Here is a 16,575-nt window from a genome sequence, read left to right as displayed (position 1 = left end):
CTCCCTGGGGCCCACAGACCCTGCATGACCTGCCCCCATCACCTCCTTGCTCTCACCCCCCCACCTTCGCTCACTCTGCTCCAGCCACATAGGCGTCCTGGCTGCTTTTCCAACATGTCAGGCAGTCCTGCCCCAGGACCTTTGCACGGGCTGTCCCCATGGCTCACTTTCTCATCTCCTTCAGGACTCGTGTGTAAAAATATGACACTAGTAACAGCACATCCTACCATGTCTTTACAGCACAGCTGACATGCCATACATTTTGCTTACTGCCTGTCTCTCTCACTGGTGTCAGCTTGAGGGCGGGGATCGGACCTGCTGTGTTGGTGCTGTTTCCCAGTACTTGTGAGATGAGTGACATGTTCATGAATGCCAGGGGCCCAGACTCACCCCAGGGCCAGGAGACCAGCTGTCTTTCATGCCCAATAGACGCCCACCACTCAGGTGTCACGGGAACGGGGCAGAAGCTGAGAAGGCAGTAGGAGAGGGCAGCCATCTTCTCCAAACAAGAGAGGGGTCAAAGCCAGAGGGTGCTGCTTGACTGTCCGCAGAGGGGGCCCACTGCCACAGCCACCTCAGCCCCACCTGCCTGAGGGGCCAGAAAGCCTTCGGAGAGGAATGTGTGCAGATACAAGCTGTGGACACCAGCGTGGGAAGGAGCCCTCCTCCCTGGGGGCTGGGAGCTGAGGGGCCAGGCCACTGGGGAGACCGCCTTCCTGTTGCCCAGGCACCACTCAGAAATGAAGACACACCAACGACATGGACCTGTAATCGCAGTGCTCATGAGCCTTTAATTCATTATGAACCTAGAGGCAGGGAAATTAGGCAAAAAATACAGCACATCCTTAATCCTGGGTCGGAAAAAAATGAGGGTGGGTGGGGTTTCTGTTTTTGCACATAGACATATATCTTTGTGGGGAAATGTGTTTCTCTTTGCTGTGCGGCAACCTGTCTGCACAAGTCATCCCGGAACCCATGACAGGGGCGCGACCCAGAGACCCCGCCACGGGGCTGGCTATCCCTCAGACCCCCAGGCCCCCATGGGCCACAGAGTGTCTGCCTGCTTCTTTTTATTTTCTTTACAATATAAATAGCATTTTCAAACTACATATGAATACAGAGATGGCGCCACCAGGCGGGGCTGCTGCATGCAGAGGGAGACCCCCACATCTCGGCTGACTCCCCTCAGTCCCTCCCGCCCCCGCCCACACGGACAACTGCCCTCCTCCCCCCACCAAGGGAATGAAAGGTTCTTGGCTCATTTACATACTCTCCATTTTCCTTAAATAGTTTTCTCTGGCCTGGTAAGCGTTAGAACACTTTTTTTTTTTTAATTAAAAAAACGTATACACGTAAATGACGCTGTCAGTCCTGCAGGGAGAGGGCACGGCAGGGATGGAAAGTGCGGAGCCCTTCCCGAACTCTCGGGAAAGCGTGTTTCTCTCTCCTGAGTCCACCCACCACTCGTCAGAGGCAGATTCCTTCACGCTGAAAGCAGCGATGCCCTCTCCCTCTCTTGCTCACTCTCCCAGACACACGGGTCACAGAAAGGACAGAGGACGCTGCCAGCCCCTCGGGGTCCCAGGAAGCCCTCCCCATGCCCCTTCCCCATGTAGGGCTGCAGCCAAAGCAGGGGCACCAGGAGCCTGGGGACACAGGCTGGACTTGGGCCACCTGGAGGCCTGATTCGGCTCTGTGTCCTCCCTCCCCGGAAGCTGGGCGCCCATCTGCTCCGCTGCAGGCCACCCACACTGGGGCTCCCCCCCCTGAGCAGGCTGAGGGGCTCCTGGGTGGCACCAGGGGCATTCAGTCTGCACAGAGCCCCCTCGAATACTGCAGGCCTCACTGTGGAATGGTTCTCACGGGGGAAGAAGCAAAAGATGGAACAAACCAGAAGAGATTGTTTATTTGCAAAGGTGCTCAGACAGGAGGGAGGCTCCTAGACACCGTGGCCAGCACTTGGCCACTAAAAGGTCCTCCAACCTCCTCCTGTCCCTCCTCCTGCCTGGCCAGAGAGGGGCTGGCACTGTGGCCAGCTGCGCAGACAGACCTTCACAAAGTCAGGGAGAGAGCAGAGTGGCAGGGCATGGCCTGTCGCTGGGTGTCATCCCCCCTCCAGGCCTCACCGCACTTCCCTGCCTGCTCACAGAGGAGTAAGATCTTAAAATAACAACAAACAAAAAAATGAGATGCTTTTGTCTCCCTCAGCACGTCTCGGTTCTAATAAAAAGAATATTTTTTGTTTTGTTTTTAAAGCCACAAATCTACAAAACAACTTTAGGGACTTTTTTCCTCTTCTTTGTTTTCCTTTTTTCTTGAGTTTTTTAAACAATAAGTATTTATAGAAAGAGCCTCACAAAGGAGATTTATGTACAGGAGTCACAATCTCAAAGGCTGCTCAGGAGGCAGGCAACGCAGTAGCACCTTTTCGAGAAGATGAGCTTACGTGGTTTACGAATCTGAGTAGTAGGGGTGGCGCGAGCCCCAGCCGATGCCCCCAGAGCCGGCACGGCCCCACTCCCTGAGTCTGGGCCCTGCGGCATCCTGCTTGCTCCTGTCCCCGCAGAGCATGGAGGTAGCCTCTCGGGGCGGGGAGGCGAGGACAGGAATTCACAGCAAGCAAATGCCCGGGCCGCTGCCGCCTGCTTTGCTGGGCCGAGGGGTGGCTGGGCGCTGGCTGGCGGTCCTAGAAGGGGGCTCTGGGCCGGCACTGGGCCTGCAGCAGGCTCTCCATGAAGGCCAGGTAGTCTGGGTTCCGCCCCGAGTCCTCGGAGGCACGCGGAGTGCCCACGCGCGGGCGCTTGGCGGCCTTCACCTCCTCTCCAGGGAAGGCGCTTTCCTGCGGCGCCCCGGTGCTGACTGACTGTGGGGGACCAGACAGCACAGGAGTTAGTGCAGAAGGGGGTGTCATGGACTGAAGGTTTATGTCCCCCAAATTCCTGTGTTGAAGCTCTATCCACCAGTGTGATGGTATTAGGGGTGGGGCCTTTGGGAAGGCATTAGGCCATGATGGTGAGACCCTTTGAGTGGGATTAGAACCCTTACAAAAAGGACCCCAGAGCACGCCTGTGCGGCTCAAGTGCTCTCCCCCCACCACCACTCCCTCCCTCCCCCACAACACACACACACATAAGGACCCCAGAAGGGGGCTGGCTGTGAACTAGGAAGCGGGTCTCACCAGACACCAGATCTTCCAGCACCTTGATCTTGGACTTCCTGCTTCCAGGACTTTGGGAAGCAATGTCTGTGGTTTAGGCTGCCCAGTCCGTGGTCTGTTATAGCAGCCAGGACAGGCTGAAACAAGGGCTCCACTGGGGCCTGCCCTGTGGGGGCCGAAGGCCACTGTCCCTCACCTAATACCTTCTGAGAGGGACAGTTAGTCCCTGAGATGGCTTCTCCTTCTCAGTGCTCCTGTCTGTCCCTGTGTAAACCCCCAATCCTGTGCGTGAGCCTCCCAGCAGGTGGGCCCGGAGGGGATCCAACACCTCCGTCACTGGCTCTAGAAAGGGGGTGGCCGGGCCATGAGGAGTGAGGGGGGTGCAGCTGCTCATCTGTCTGGCAGCTCCAGTCCATTCCCCAAGGGAACCTGGTGTCTGAGGTCAGCTGTGCAAACCCCCCGTCGTCCCCGCCCGCCCCCCGTCATCCCCCCGAGCTCTTGCTTTGAGCTCAATCACCCGCAGCCGCAGCTGCCTGCTCCTCAAAACCTGGCCTTTGGATTAAACACAAAAGAAAGGGATCAGTGACGGACAGGGAGGAAAGGCCCATCGCTTCCCACCTCCCGGGCTCACTGTTCCCTTTGAAAGGGATGAGCTTTAGAAAGTGTCTCTTTCTGCACCGCCAACCTTGGAGCTCAGACTGTGTGTGCAGGCGGCAGCTGCTCCACGTGCAGGACGTGTCACCAGGCACCTGCCTGCTGCAGGTTCATCTCCTCCTCCCTGTGCTGTTACTGGGAAGGGCCCTCCAACATGCTCCCACCTGCCAGACCATGCTCACTCCTGGGAGCTGCCCCCAGGGGAGCAAAGGTCAGGGCAGGGAGGTCAAGGCCACATCCCATGACTCCCGAGGGCTTCTGAGGGCAGCCCACCTTGTGCAGCCACCTACCAGCCGTGACCGGACCCTCTTGGGCAGCTCCTCATCCAGGGTGAAGATGTCGCCGCGCTTCACTGTCAGCTGGGACCCGTCCTCAAACTCCACCTGTCCGAGGGCACAGTTCTCAGGCTGGTGCCCAGCACCAATGACTGACTCCCAAGGTCCCACCACCCAGGCCACCGCTGCTCAACTGCCAAGCAGGGTGCTGGTCCAGGGCATCCCCACCGGCCCACTCATGTCCCCACTCATCAAGTAAGGGCAACAAGAGGAAAGGGATGTGATTAAAATGATGGAGGGTTGCCCGGCCAGCATGGCTCAGTGGTTGAGCATCGACCTATGAACCAGGAGGTCATGGTTCCATTCACAGTCAGGGCACATGACCGGGTTGCGGGCTCCATCCCCTGTGTGGGACGTGCAGAAGGCAACCAGCCAATCAATGATTTTGTCTCATCATTGATGTTTCTCTCTCTCTCTCCCTCTCCCTTCCTCTCTGAAATCAATATATATATATATATATATTTTTTTTTTTTTTTTCAAAGTGATGAAGGGCCAGACTGTTTTGTTTTCTCTGGTAAGAGAAAGCAAAACAGCAAAGAATTCGCAGTCGTTGTCTGTGGTGCTGGGACACGGGTGGTTTTTCTTCTAGGGTTCCACGCTTGTAAATAATTTCCCTTCCACAATCATGGGAAGGAACAACCATCCGTCTTCATTAAAAAAAAAAATCAGGGACACTGAGCTGTACGCTTAAAAATGGTTAAACATTACATTTTATGTTATCTATGTCATCCCACACAAAAAATTGAGAAAACATCTGTAAGGGGGAAATATTAAACAATTTGAGGCCCCTTCCAGCTTAAAAATATAACAAGCCCTAACTTTCTAGGTTAAGTGGGCAAAGATGTGCAGTCCCCAACAGCACACTCGAGGGCCCCACCCAAGCCTGCGGGTCCCCTGCCTCCTACACCTGGAAGACAGCACCCTGCTCACCTGATAGATGTGACTGGTCACAGAGGAAATGAACTTGGCCTTGTAGATGTTTCCATCAGTCCACCGGAGTTCAACAAACTCCCCCTCGGGTGGGGGTCCCAGCCGGACACAGTCTCGACTCTGTTAGAAGCAAGAATGTGTGTGTAGGGGGTCAATTGGGGAAAGGAGACATATGTAAAACTTTAAACAACAACAAAAAAGAAGCAAGAATGTGGCAGGAGGTGAGACAGTGGGTCCCTGGGCACCGGCACCCACCTGTGGGCTCTGTGGGGTTAGATCCTCCCCATGCCCTACTGCCTGTGGAAGCCAGGGGCGCTCTCTGAGCATACAGGATCGGGTGCTGGGCAGGGGTGGGAGGTGGGGGAGATGCAGTGCCCACCCTGGGGGGCCACCCTTGCTGTAGGCTCATCCAGACCGACAATGCTTTCTGCTAAGCCTATGGCCTAGACCTGTTCAGTGGGGTCAGAGGTGACCCTGGACACAGATGACCCTTTGAGGGATTGGGGCCACTCCTGACTTCTTAACAGCAGCCCCTGCCCACCCTGTGCCCGCCCACAGCTCACAGTGATGCTCTCCGGGTACAGGTTGTCACTGTAGGACCCGTCATCGAAGTTCACTTCATAGAAGGTCTGCGTGGTGGAGCCGATAACACGGCACCGGTAGTAAAGCCCGTTGCGGTTCTTGGTGATGACCACCTGGCCTAAGGACACAGCTCTCAGGAACTGGACCTGGGGCGGAGGGGAGAGGGCCGCGTCAGCGCTCGGGCTGTGGGTGGGCAATGGGAGGGGGCGGAAGGGCTGGGCACTCACGGCGTGGCCGCCCGACTTGTGCTTGAAGCAGGTGATGGAGACGACGTAGGGCCAGTCATCTGGCTCCATGAGGACCCCTGCGGCGTGGGCGCAGGTCACGTGGAAGGAAGTGGAGCAGTGCTCACAGGAGCACTGGATACAGGCCCCAGACACCTTCTTCATCCGCTTCCGGCAGTACACGCATTTCTGGGGTGACATGGAGAGGAAATGGGGCTCTTGCCGGCACCTGGTGCTGGGAGCCCCCCCACTGAGCTTCCAGGACTGTTTCCTAGGAGTGACCCCCAAGGCCCAGGGCTGGGAGGCAGGGGCCCCGGCAGCCTGGCCTTGGCTAGAGTCACCTGGGAAAAGCCCAGGGAGTCCGATGAGCAAGGGGCAGAGAGTCCCTCGCCACAGTGGACAGCCCCCCAAACCAACTGGCCTGTGGCTCCCTCCCACCCGCAGGAGCACTCCCAGGACCCTCCCACACCGGCCCCTCTGCAGAGGTGCCTGCAGCAGGCACCAATCAGCCACACGGCGGAACACAATTCAGCCAACAACAAGCATGAGGCACTGACACTCACTACAACGTGGTGGCCTGACACACGGTGCTCAGTGGGAGACGCCAGACACCACAGGCCACACAGTGTGTGCTGCCCTTCATGTGAAATGTCCAGGCAGGCACATCCAGAGACAGGAAGTGGACTGCCAAGAGAAGGGGGGCTGGGGGGCTCTTTTGGGGATGATAGAATGTTCTGGAATTAGAGATGATGATTGTACAACTCTGTGAATGTATTAAAAGCTACTACTGAATGGCTCCCTTTACAATAGTGAATTCTATCTTAATTCTGAATAAAAAGCACTGCAGAATAGCTTCTTTCAAAAGGAGGAGGGTCTGTGTGAGGGCTCACACCCGGTGGCGGTCCTGTGGTGGGAATGCCCCTGCCTGGGGTGACCTGCTCCTGTGGCGTCAGCACCCCGGGCACCCCCACGCCGGGGCTCAGCAGTCAGCAGGCCCGCTGGTGCCCGTCACTCTGAGCATTTAATAAGCAGCCTTTATCATGCTGTAAACCATGTTCAAAAGCCAGATGAGCACGGCGGCCAAGGGCGCCGCAGGAGCTGCCACACCGATCAATGGCAATGAGATCTCATTATTAAACTGTCAATATTGAATTCTCCCGCCGGCCTTGGACGGCACGGACATACAACATGCCCCTGCGGCATTAGCCCTCGGTCCGGGGCCTCCGCAGAGCAGAGGGGAGCACAGTGCCTGAGATCCTGGAGGAGCCAGCAGGGCTCCAGATCTTGCACGTGTCACCTGCCCCACCGAGGCCCAGGAGAAACCATCGGCCTAGCCTGACTCAAAACACAATCATCCTCCGCCCCAGTGGGTGGCAGCTCATTATTCTGAGTTTCTGCATCATGAAGAATGTGGGCCAGGCCCCCACCACGCCATCTGTCAGGAGCTGAGCATGGGGTGGGTCCAGTGTCTGGTTTTTCCAGCACCCATCCCCGCCTGGTGAGGGGATGAGCGCATGGCTCAGGCCACTGGACAGACAGGGCCAGCCCCTGCTCACCAGAACCCCCCAGGCACCAGAGACGGTGGCCAGGGAAGACTGGGGATAGACTGATGGACGAAGACCTGGAGTGACTGTTCCCCAACATGTGGCCTGTATGGCCCGGGAAGATGGGCGGGCGGCTGGGCAAGCAGGAGTTAACCACTGGCTTCCTTGCGCAGCTCCATTAAGCAGTACAAGCCAGCCTCGTGTAAAAGGATTTTTAATTCATCGTTACAAGTGCTGGTAATGAAGAGGCTGCAAGCTGGAAATGTCAGATGCTCCATAAAGCGTCTGGGGGAGGATGGATTACGGGCCATGCACCGCACCATCACTCCACCTGCATGATGAAGCTTTTATGCCCGTAATCACCTGCAGGCCACCAGCCTCCTCCTGATTGCCCGTCTGCATCCAGCACTCCATGCCTGAGGTCCCCAACCCCCACAGGCTCCCGCTGGTGCCCACTCGGCTCTTCCTCATGGCCCAGCGCCTGTGGGCTTGAGGTGGGTGTCCCTATTCCTTCCCACAGGACTCCCCACCAGACCCACTGCCCACAGCCCACGTTCTCTACCTTCTGCCCTCTGAAGGCACATCAAAACCCAGGACTGCCCAGGGAATAAAATGGGAGGAAAAGCTGGGAAATAAAATGGGAAGAAAAGACAGCCATGGATGCTCCACATGCCCCAGCCAAAGTTCCAGCTCCCAGGTGCCACATGACAGTCCCCATCAGAACTGCCACCCCACATCCCTGCTTGGGACAGGGATAAACCTGAGAGCAGGCACAGGTGCTCAGACAGCATAATCAGGGCTTTGCTGTCAGGCCCCGCCAATGTGCTCTATGAAGATGATACAGAGGGGAAGGCTGAGCACAGAGAGGTCGAGGAGTGTGTTTGGAGTCACACAGCTGGCTGGCGGCCGAGCCAGGAATGGAAGCCAGTGCATGCTAACAGTTACCCTCTGCCCACACTGCCTGCTGCCCCAGAGGTTCACCGAGGATGGCCACATGCTCCTTAGAGGGGAAGCTCGACGTAAACCAAGAGGGGTCAGTTATGAACTCCAACAACTCAACAGCAAACACACAACCTGATTTAAAAATGAGTGAAGGACTTAAATAGACATTTTCTACAGAAGACGTACAGGTGGCCAAGAGGTACATGAAAAGGTGCTCAGAACCACTGATCATCAGGGAAATCAAAACCACCATGAGCTATCATCACAGGCATCAAGAAGACAAGAGCTCAGTGTGAGTGAGGATGTGGAGAAAAGGGAATCCTCATGCACTGTTGGTGGGGATGTAAACTGGTGCAGCCACTATGGAAAACAGTATGGAGATTCCTCAAAAAATTAAAAACAGCAGACATATGACCCAGCAATTTTTATTTCTGGGCATATATACAGAGGAAATGAAAACAGGATACTGAAGAGATAAATATACAGGGTGGGGCAAAGTAGGTTTACACTTGTGAATATGCAAAACAGTTTAGTCATGTAACATTATTTATCACTAGAGGCCCAGTGCACAAATTCGTGCACGGGTGGGGTCCCTCTGGGTGGCCTGCAGGGATCAGGACAAAACCCACAGTCCAACGCTGCTTGCAGCTCCTACCTGCTGCTCCTGCTCATCCCGGCTCCACTGTGCCTGACACGGGCTTGCGCCCAATCAGTCCCTTCCAAGGGGAGTGGTCTGCGGGATTGAGCTGAAACAGGCTCTCCAACATCCCCCAAGGGGTCTCGGATTGCAAGAGGGCACCGGCTAGGCTGAGGGACCCTCCTGTGGTCAGTACACATCATAGCGAGCAGTTGAGCAGCCTTAGCATATCATTAACATATTACACTTTGATTGTTCGGTTGTTCTGCCATTCGGTCTATTTGCATATTACCCTTTTATTATATAGGATATTATATGCCATATGAATAATTGTAAGCCTATTTTTGCCCCACCCTGTATACACCCCTGTGTTCCCTGTAGCATTATTCACCATAGCCAAGACATGGAAACAACCTAAGTGCCCACTGATAGATGAATACATAGAGAAATGTGATCCATTCACACAGTGGAATATTATTCAGCTATGATAAAAAAAATACTGCCATTTGTGACAACATGGAGGGACCATAAGAGCATTATGTTCAGCAAGAGAAACCAGAGGCAGCGGCCAAATGCTGCAGGATTCCACTGAAAGGAGGTACACACAACAGTCAGACTCAGAGAAGCAGTGGCGGGAGGGGTGGGTGCCAGGAGAGGGATGTTGCTCATCAATGGGTATGAGTTTCAGTTACACACGCTGCATATATCCCAGAGCTCTGCCACACAACATTGTGCCTATAGCTAGCAATACTGTACCGTGCACCTAAAATTTTATTAAGAAGGGAGATCTCATGCTAAGTGTTTTTACCACAATAAAAAAAAAAAAAAAAAAAGAGGGGCTAGTTAGGTAGCAAGAAAAGTACAGGACAAGATCCAGGGGTCCTACCAGCTTCCACCGCTGCTCAGGGATGGCGCTGATGTCCACAGGATGGCGCTCCATCACGTTCAGAAACCGAACTTCAGGGACTGCGATGGCGCAGATCACATGGACCCATCTGGGGGGGGGGGGCATCAGAGGTCATGGGTGCCCCCTGCCCCCTCCCTGCCCCTTGCTATCTCACTCTATTGGCACTGCCCCTATCCACAGTGCTGTTGCTGGCCGTTCAGGGCTTACAGGATGTTAAGGGATAATCTAATCTGAGCAATTATTTGCTCCTCCTGGTCCCCCCACCCCAACTCGAGGCCCTGAGGAGGAACCGACACCTCTAGGGGCACACACCCAGGAGAAGCAGCACCCCTTCTACCCACCTCTTGTCTGTTGTCATCTGCAAAGCTCCTCCCCGGAGGTTGCACAGGCAGCACTCCTGCAGGGAACAGACAAGCCCATGGTGAGGGGGGCACAGGGGAGGGCTGCCCCCATGCTGCTCTGCGGCCTGGTCCATCCCCTGTCCCCCGGTCCTTACATTTCAAGCTAGCAGTCACCAAAGGGAGGGGCCAGGAGTGCGTCGGGCTCCACCCCCTCACTGCCAAGGTGAAGAAACCAAGGCCCTTGGAGGTGAGGTCGCCAGCCCAGGGTCACTCTGCGGGATCGGGCAAGCCCAGGGCCCAGGCCTGGCTCCCCCATGGGGCTGGACAGCTCTCAGAGTACCACCCCAGCTGCAGGGGTGAGTTACCGCAGTCCAGGCGTGGGCCGTGCACCGGGAACACGTCCAGCCTTCGTTGACCAGCTCCGGGCGGATGCCGTAGCAACCTGGAAGGCAGCGGAGGACGGCTGAGCCAGGTGCACCTGTCACTGCAGCTGCACGCGAAGCTCGGGGCCTCCTGGAACCCAGCCTCGGCTCTGGGGGAACTGCTCTCACCTCCTCTACCTCAGTTCCAGCCACGGCACACAGGGCAGGAGGAGGGTCTGGAAACAGATGCTGGGAAGGGGAGCAGGGCCCTGTCACTGCCCCCACCCCCTTCTCCCTAAGCTTTGCTGAGTTGAGACTCTGGGAAAGTGACCAAGAAGTTGTATAACATGCAAAGTCAGCCTGGACACTGGAGTTAGGATGGGCTGGGCTGGGGCTGGGTGGGCCGGGCCCAGTGTTCAGGCGAACAGCTATTTCTGAAACACAAGTCAGAAGTTCTGAGTCACTCAAGGTGATTTGCTTTGGAACATGGTCATGGTTCAGAAACAGGGAGAGGGCACAGAGGAGGAGGCAAACAGACAGTGCTGCCCAGAACAAGGGGCTCTGCCTCGCCCTTGGGTCACTGCCCAGCAGCACTGCAGGGCCCTCAGCCTTCAGGGCTGGTCGCCCACCAAATGGGCTTGGCTGGCTGCAGTGGGCAGCAGCCAGGTGCTAAGGGGTCCCTAGAGGAGACCCCAAAGGACAAGTGCCCAAGAGCCTACACTGGACCCCTTTGTGCTGTCCCAAGGCATTCAGCCAAGGTCAGTGCCTGGGGGGCCTGGCTCCAGAGCCAGGTCTCAAGGAGCACACCTGTGCTAAGCCTTCTGCCTCCTGAGAAGCCAACCACAGGCCTAGATGGTCCCTGGGAGCCTGCCCTGGAGAGCATCTCACTGAGCCAGCGGGCTCCCAGGCAGGAGACAGAATGACCCCAGGCAGCCTCTGCTGGGACAGAGGAGGGACAGACGAGGGACCGAGACCTCCGGCTGCTCTCCTCTGTAGGACGGGAAATCACATGGTCCCAGAAGGCGCTCTTCCTTCCTGAGATCTCAGCCTCCCATTCCCTGCCCTGATGCCTGAAGGGGGCAGAGGTCCATTCTCCTGTCTCCTTGGGCTATGCTTCAGGGTCTGGGGGAGGGTGGCTGCTGACACCAGACATATCAGATCCCGGACCTCTCTAGAGTCACATCTTTACCATCAACTCTGGCCCCAAAGCAGAGTTTAGAATCATGATGTTGCCTAACCAGCACCTAATCACTTCCTGCGGCACCCAGGCCCAGAGGGCAGGGCAAGGCTCAGCAGAACTGGCTGGAAGGAGGCTGATCAAGCAGGCCCACCTTGGCCAGGGGAAAGGGCAGGAAGTCTTCCCCTGAAGGCCAGGACCCCGCCCCAGGACCCAGGGCCTGTGACAGCCCCGAAACAGCAGCCGAGGGGAAGAAACTCTTGCTCCACAGCCGAGACGGTGGCCATCCTAGAAGGGCGAGCACGGCTGCATGTCGCAGCCCCCACAGTCCTCCTTCAGCCCAGCTGCCTGTCGTCTGGGACCCCACTCACTGGCATGGACCTGCAGGCAGCACTTGGCACAGGCGATCAGCAAGCTGGTCCCGTCATCACCGATGTAGGAGTTTGCGGGGAGTGGCTCTGTGTTCTCGGCGCTGGAGGTGAAGCACATCTCGGGGATCAGCGGCCGTGTCTTCTGGCCGCACTTGGAAGGTGGTATGGAAGGGCCCTCCCCGAGGGAGGCCTGTGAGGCCTCCTTCTCCATCTGTAGGGACTGTAGAAGGGGGGTGCCTCCAGTGGAGAGCCCAGTATGGGGCCACCTGTCATAATTAAACCAGGCTTCGGGGCCATTCTTGCCACCTCCCTTGGTCCACTCCTCAAGCTGCTTCTATATCCAAACACAGCCCTAGCCTGCCTCCCACCTTCCCAGCTATTGCACTGGGGCCTCCTACCAGGACACCTGCAGCTGGCCCTGAAGGGCCTCCCCAGTGCACCCTCCCAGCCCTCAACCCTGCTCTCCCAAACACAGTCAGATCTTGTTCTGCCCCCACTGAAAACCCTCCATTAGGGTCACATCTGGACGCAGCACTGACACCACCCCTGCTGCCCTCACCCTCTTGCCTTCACAGCCCCTTACCCACTTCCTCTAGCCACATGGGCCCTGCTCTTCCTTCAACACCCCACATGCCATCCTGCCCCAGGGCCTTTGCACATACTGTTTCCCCTGCCTGGAGCACTCAGATCTCTGTTCTGGACCCTGCCCTGCCCAGGTGACTAGTAGCCCTAGCCCGTTGCTCTGCTATCTGTCTCTGTGGTCCAGATTGTCACCTGATGCCATGTTATCTGTGTACCTATGTAGATGCCCCCCCACCTCCAAGATGTACTCCATGATGGCTGTAATGAGTTCTCCAGATCTCCCCATGTGCTGAAATGACCCTGCCAAGGCACTGGGATCTAGCACCCCCATGCCTATCACAGGGCATGGGGCTCCCAAAAGAGCCTCCCCAGGCCCTCCAAGGTGCGAGAGGAGGATTTGCCCCTGCTCTTGACCCAGGAGGAAAGAGCTCCACTGGAGAACTTTGGCCTCACGGGCCAGGTGTCAGGAGGATGGTGGCACCTCAGATTAGGGGACGAGCTTTGAAACAAGAGCCTCACATCAGTCTCTCCCCATCCCTCTAACCTGCCCCGAATGACTTCTTTCCAAATAGGCAGCATGTCCTGCTTAGAGCGAGGGCCCTGGGTTTTGGAAATGGTTGGCCCACAAGCCCACCAGCATTTCGGGCTGATTAAAGTTAGCCACGACTCTGCTTAACAGCTGGAATTAAGAAGATTCACGTCTGAAGTTGGAGGTGCCAGCACTCTGGCTCCAGCAGCCTTTCCAGCAGCACTGAGGGGGATGTGCCTGGAGGAGACATCTGGATATCACTCGTTTCCTCCCCCAGACGCTGAGTCTGCTTACAGACAGTGAGTCTGGGCAGCTCTAGAGACGGGCACGCTGCCCTTGGCACGGGGCACAGACCCCGGGGCAGCTCAGCTAATGTGTAGAAAGCACCAGGCACTAGGCTAGGAGCACAAGACCCAGAAAAGCAAGCAAGACTTGACTCTGTCTTCCAGGGATTCACAGTCCAGGGGTCAACAACACAGAGGCAGGAGCAAGAGCAGAGCAGAGTGGGGAGCCCAAGGTGGGGCATTCCAAAGCGAGCCTGGGGATAGCAGGTCTGGGAAGGCTTCCTGGAAGAGGTGGCAAATGAGTGAACTCAAAGAATGAACAAAAATCTGAGTGGCAAGGCAGGGGGTTGGGGGTGGGAGACCCTGGGGGACATCGAAGAGCACACTGTTGCTGTGTGTGGGGGGGGGTAGAGGGGCAGTTGTCAAAGGCCACAGGGCATGTGGCCCGGCTGAAGGCTGTGGTGAGCCTGGCAGAGTCTCCAGCCAGGGAGTACACAGATGGAGCAGCATCCCAAATGCCTGTCCTGGCCATGGTGAGGCGCTAACAGGAAGGACAGGGGCCCTGTGGGGGGAGGAAAGGGCTGGAAAGCAGGCAATGGTCAGGGCAGGGGAGAGGGACAAGGCGTTGAAATAAGAGGTTAAGAGGGAAACTGGGCAGGCTGATGGCACAGAACAGAGTGCAGGGAGATGCCAGGCTCCCAACTTGGGAAACATGGGCCAGAGGGGGCCCCAGTCTGGAAAGTGCAGAACGCTGTGTGCCTGGCTCAGGGGCGAGCCATCAGGTCTTCATAGCTCTGGTGTCCCAGCTGGGTCACAGCGGGTCTTTGCCCTGGCCCCAGCCCACCTCTGGGACTTGGCTGGTCACCACCCATGCCCTCTGGCCCCAGCTGGTGCCAACCCCAGGCCAAGTTGAGGAACTTTCTGAGGACAGTGGCCATGACGCCTCCATGCCGTAACCCCACCCCTCGGTCTGATACCCCATTTTTATTTCCATTGAAAAATCACCTTTAGATAAAACTCAGAAACTGGGCCCTTTCCCCACAGCCCTCACAAAGGGAGGCTCCCGCACGCCCTGAACTGTCACGGGCTTCTTCCTGTGACTGGCCCACCCCCACCTGTCCCATTTCCATCCTCCAGGCTCTACCTGATCCCACTGTGGCTCCTGCAGCAAATGGGTTCTCCTTCCCCACCACCCGCCCGAGTTCCTGTTCAGCAGAGCAAATGGTGGCACCGAGGGGAACAGACAGCGCCCTGTGTGGCCCTGTGGGGCCGTGCGCTCACCTGGCTGTATGGGTAGAAGAGGGTGCAGATGGCGCAGTAGGGCTCGGTAAGGGCAGCCACCGCGTTGAACTTCCTCTCAGCCTGGAAGCTGGCAGCCTTGTTCTTCCACTGCAGGGACAGCAGGGACCTCAGGGCCTCGGGGTCACTCATGTCCTCCTCCCCGGAGAAAGGGAAGGCTTCTAGAGTAAGGGGGGTGGGGGAGAAAAAGTTAAACCTCGCCTGAGGCTCACTCCCCGCCTCGAAGGGTGGGTGTTTTACTGCCCAGAGAATTCTTGGTGATGTGTCCCCACTTACACAGCCCCCGAGTCTCTCTGCAGAGAGGCCACCAAGCCACCCAGGATGGGGTGGAGGGGGCTGGTCCTGTCTGGGGGGGGGAGATGGGCTGAGCCAAACCTTGGCAGGTCAGGTAGGATCTTGAGTTCAAAGGAGCCAAGAGAGTGTGGCTGGGAGTTGTGGAGGGGAAGCGGGTAGGAGGGGGAGAGGTGGTGTCACCAGAAAGTCCTATTAAGGCAGTGGTTCTCAACCTTCCTAATGCCACCACCCCTCATGTTGTGGTGACCCCCAACCATGAAATTATTTTCCTTGCTACTTCATAACTGTAATTTTGCTACTGTTATGAATCGTAATGTAAATATCTGATATGCAGGATGTATTTTCATTGTTACAAATGGAACATAATTAAAGCATAGTGATTAATCACAAAAACAATATGTAATTATACATGTGCTTTCCGATGGTCTTAGGCGACCCCTGTGAAAGGGTCGTTCGCCCCCCAAAGGGATCGAGACCCACAGGCTGAGAACCGCTGTATTAAGGGAAGATGGAGGTCACTAATTATCGGGTCTCTTCTGTCCCCCCTCCCCCGCCCTGCCTGTCATCACCTCTCGGCCTCCATTACCAGCCCCTGTCCCCGAAGTCTCATTGCTGGGTTTCCTGAGCACCTGATACTCAGCGCTCCCCTGGGAGCCTGCCCTGGAAACCAGTGCTCAATCCTGAGGCCCCAACCTTCACAGCGGCATCTTCCTCGAGACCCCTTCCACTCCTGGGAGCTCAGCGCTGTGATCCATGGAGCTTCTAGAACCCTCCCTGCCCTAGCCTTCAAATTAGATTCAGAATAAAAGAAGCCATCCAGAAGATTTTCAAATTCCACATGCTTCTTAAGCGGAAGGCTAAAGCGGAAGATGAAAAACTGGCTTCCCAGGGTTTCTGCCCACGAGATAGCAGCTCTGACTCTAGCCGAGTGTTAAGTACAAGCTTCTCATCTCCGAGCCTCCGCCGCTACGGCTCGGCGGCTCCAGATCCAGCTCCCACAGCCCAGCGGCTGAAAGAGTCACTTCTGCTGCAACTGGTGGCTCCCCAGCCTGTGTCATCTCTCCCCGCCGCCCCCCATGTCCAGCCATAGGTCTAAGCCCTGGGTGTCTCTAATGACAGCTGTCTGCCTGGGGAGGGGTGTTTCAAAGGTTTCCTCTAGTCACACAGCCTGGGGCCGGAGCAGGCAGGGGACAGCAACCTCGCTCACCCTCATCACTGGATGCCTCTTGCTTGACCACTGACAGAGGGGACCGGGTGGGCGGCTTGCCCAGAGGGTGGCGCCGGCTCTTCTTGATCTCCATCTTCAACTTGGAAAACGTTGACTGAGCCTGAAACACAGGACAGGAAGTGTCTTTGAGTCACAGCTCAGAGACGGGAGCAGGTTCAGCTCAGTGGTGCCTCAGTTTCCTCAGCAGGAAGAGGTG

At 56.6% G+C, this 16,575-nt stretch overlaps 1 protein-coding gene across 7 annotated transcripts in view; it reads right to left on the bottom strand.

Annotated features, from left to right (window-relative positions):
* Positions 1–762: 762 nt before the first annotated feature.
* The window catches only part of KDM4B (lysine demethylase 4B), a 131,336-nt gene continuing 115,523 nt past the window's right edge, over positions 763–16,575 (bottom strand). For 4 of the 7 annotated variants that reach the window (XM_023745987.1, XM_014447095.2, XM_023745989.1 and 1 more), the window contains 10 exons: positions 16,359–16,479; positions 14,840–15,018; positions 12,164–12,383; positions 10,619–10,695; positions 10,254–10,309; positions 9,892–10,000; positions 5,640–6,071; positions 5,077–5,196; positions 4,102–4,194; positions 763–2,863 (listed from right to left, as the gene is read on the bottom strand). In XM_023745987.1, the coding sequence (XP_023601755.1) occupies positions 2,687–2,863; positions 4,102–4,194; positions 5,077–5,196; positions 5,640–6,071; positions 9,892–10,000; positions 10,254–10,309; positions 10,619–10,695; positions 12,164–12,383; positions 14,840–15,018; positions 16,359–16,479 (1,584 nt within the window). In that variant the 3' untranslated portion in view covers positions 763–2,686. Of the gene's footprint in view, positions 2,864–4,101; positions 4,195–5,076; positions 5,197–5,639; positions 6,072–9,891; positions 10,001–10,253; positions 10,310–10,618; positions 10,696–12,163; positions 12,430–14,839; positions 15,019–16,358; positions 16,480–16,575 lie in introns of those variants that run through there. The other 3 variants (XM_014447091.2, XM_014447093.2, XR_002826750.1) reach the window with 2 other exon arrangements.

Source organism: Myotis lucifugus, unplaced genomic scaffold (genome assembly GCF_000147115.1).
Source record: "Myotis lucifugus unplaced genomic scaffold, Myoluc2.0 scaffold_612, whole genome shotgun sequence".
Classification (NCBI taxonomy): Eukaryota; Metazoa; Chordata; class Mammalia; order Chiroptera; family Vespertilionidae; genus Myotis; species Myotis lucifugus.
This window is presented reverse-complemented; position numbering and strand designations above follow the sequence as displayed.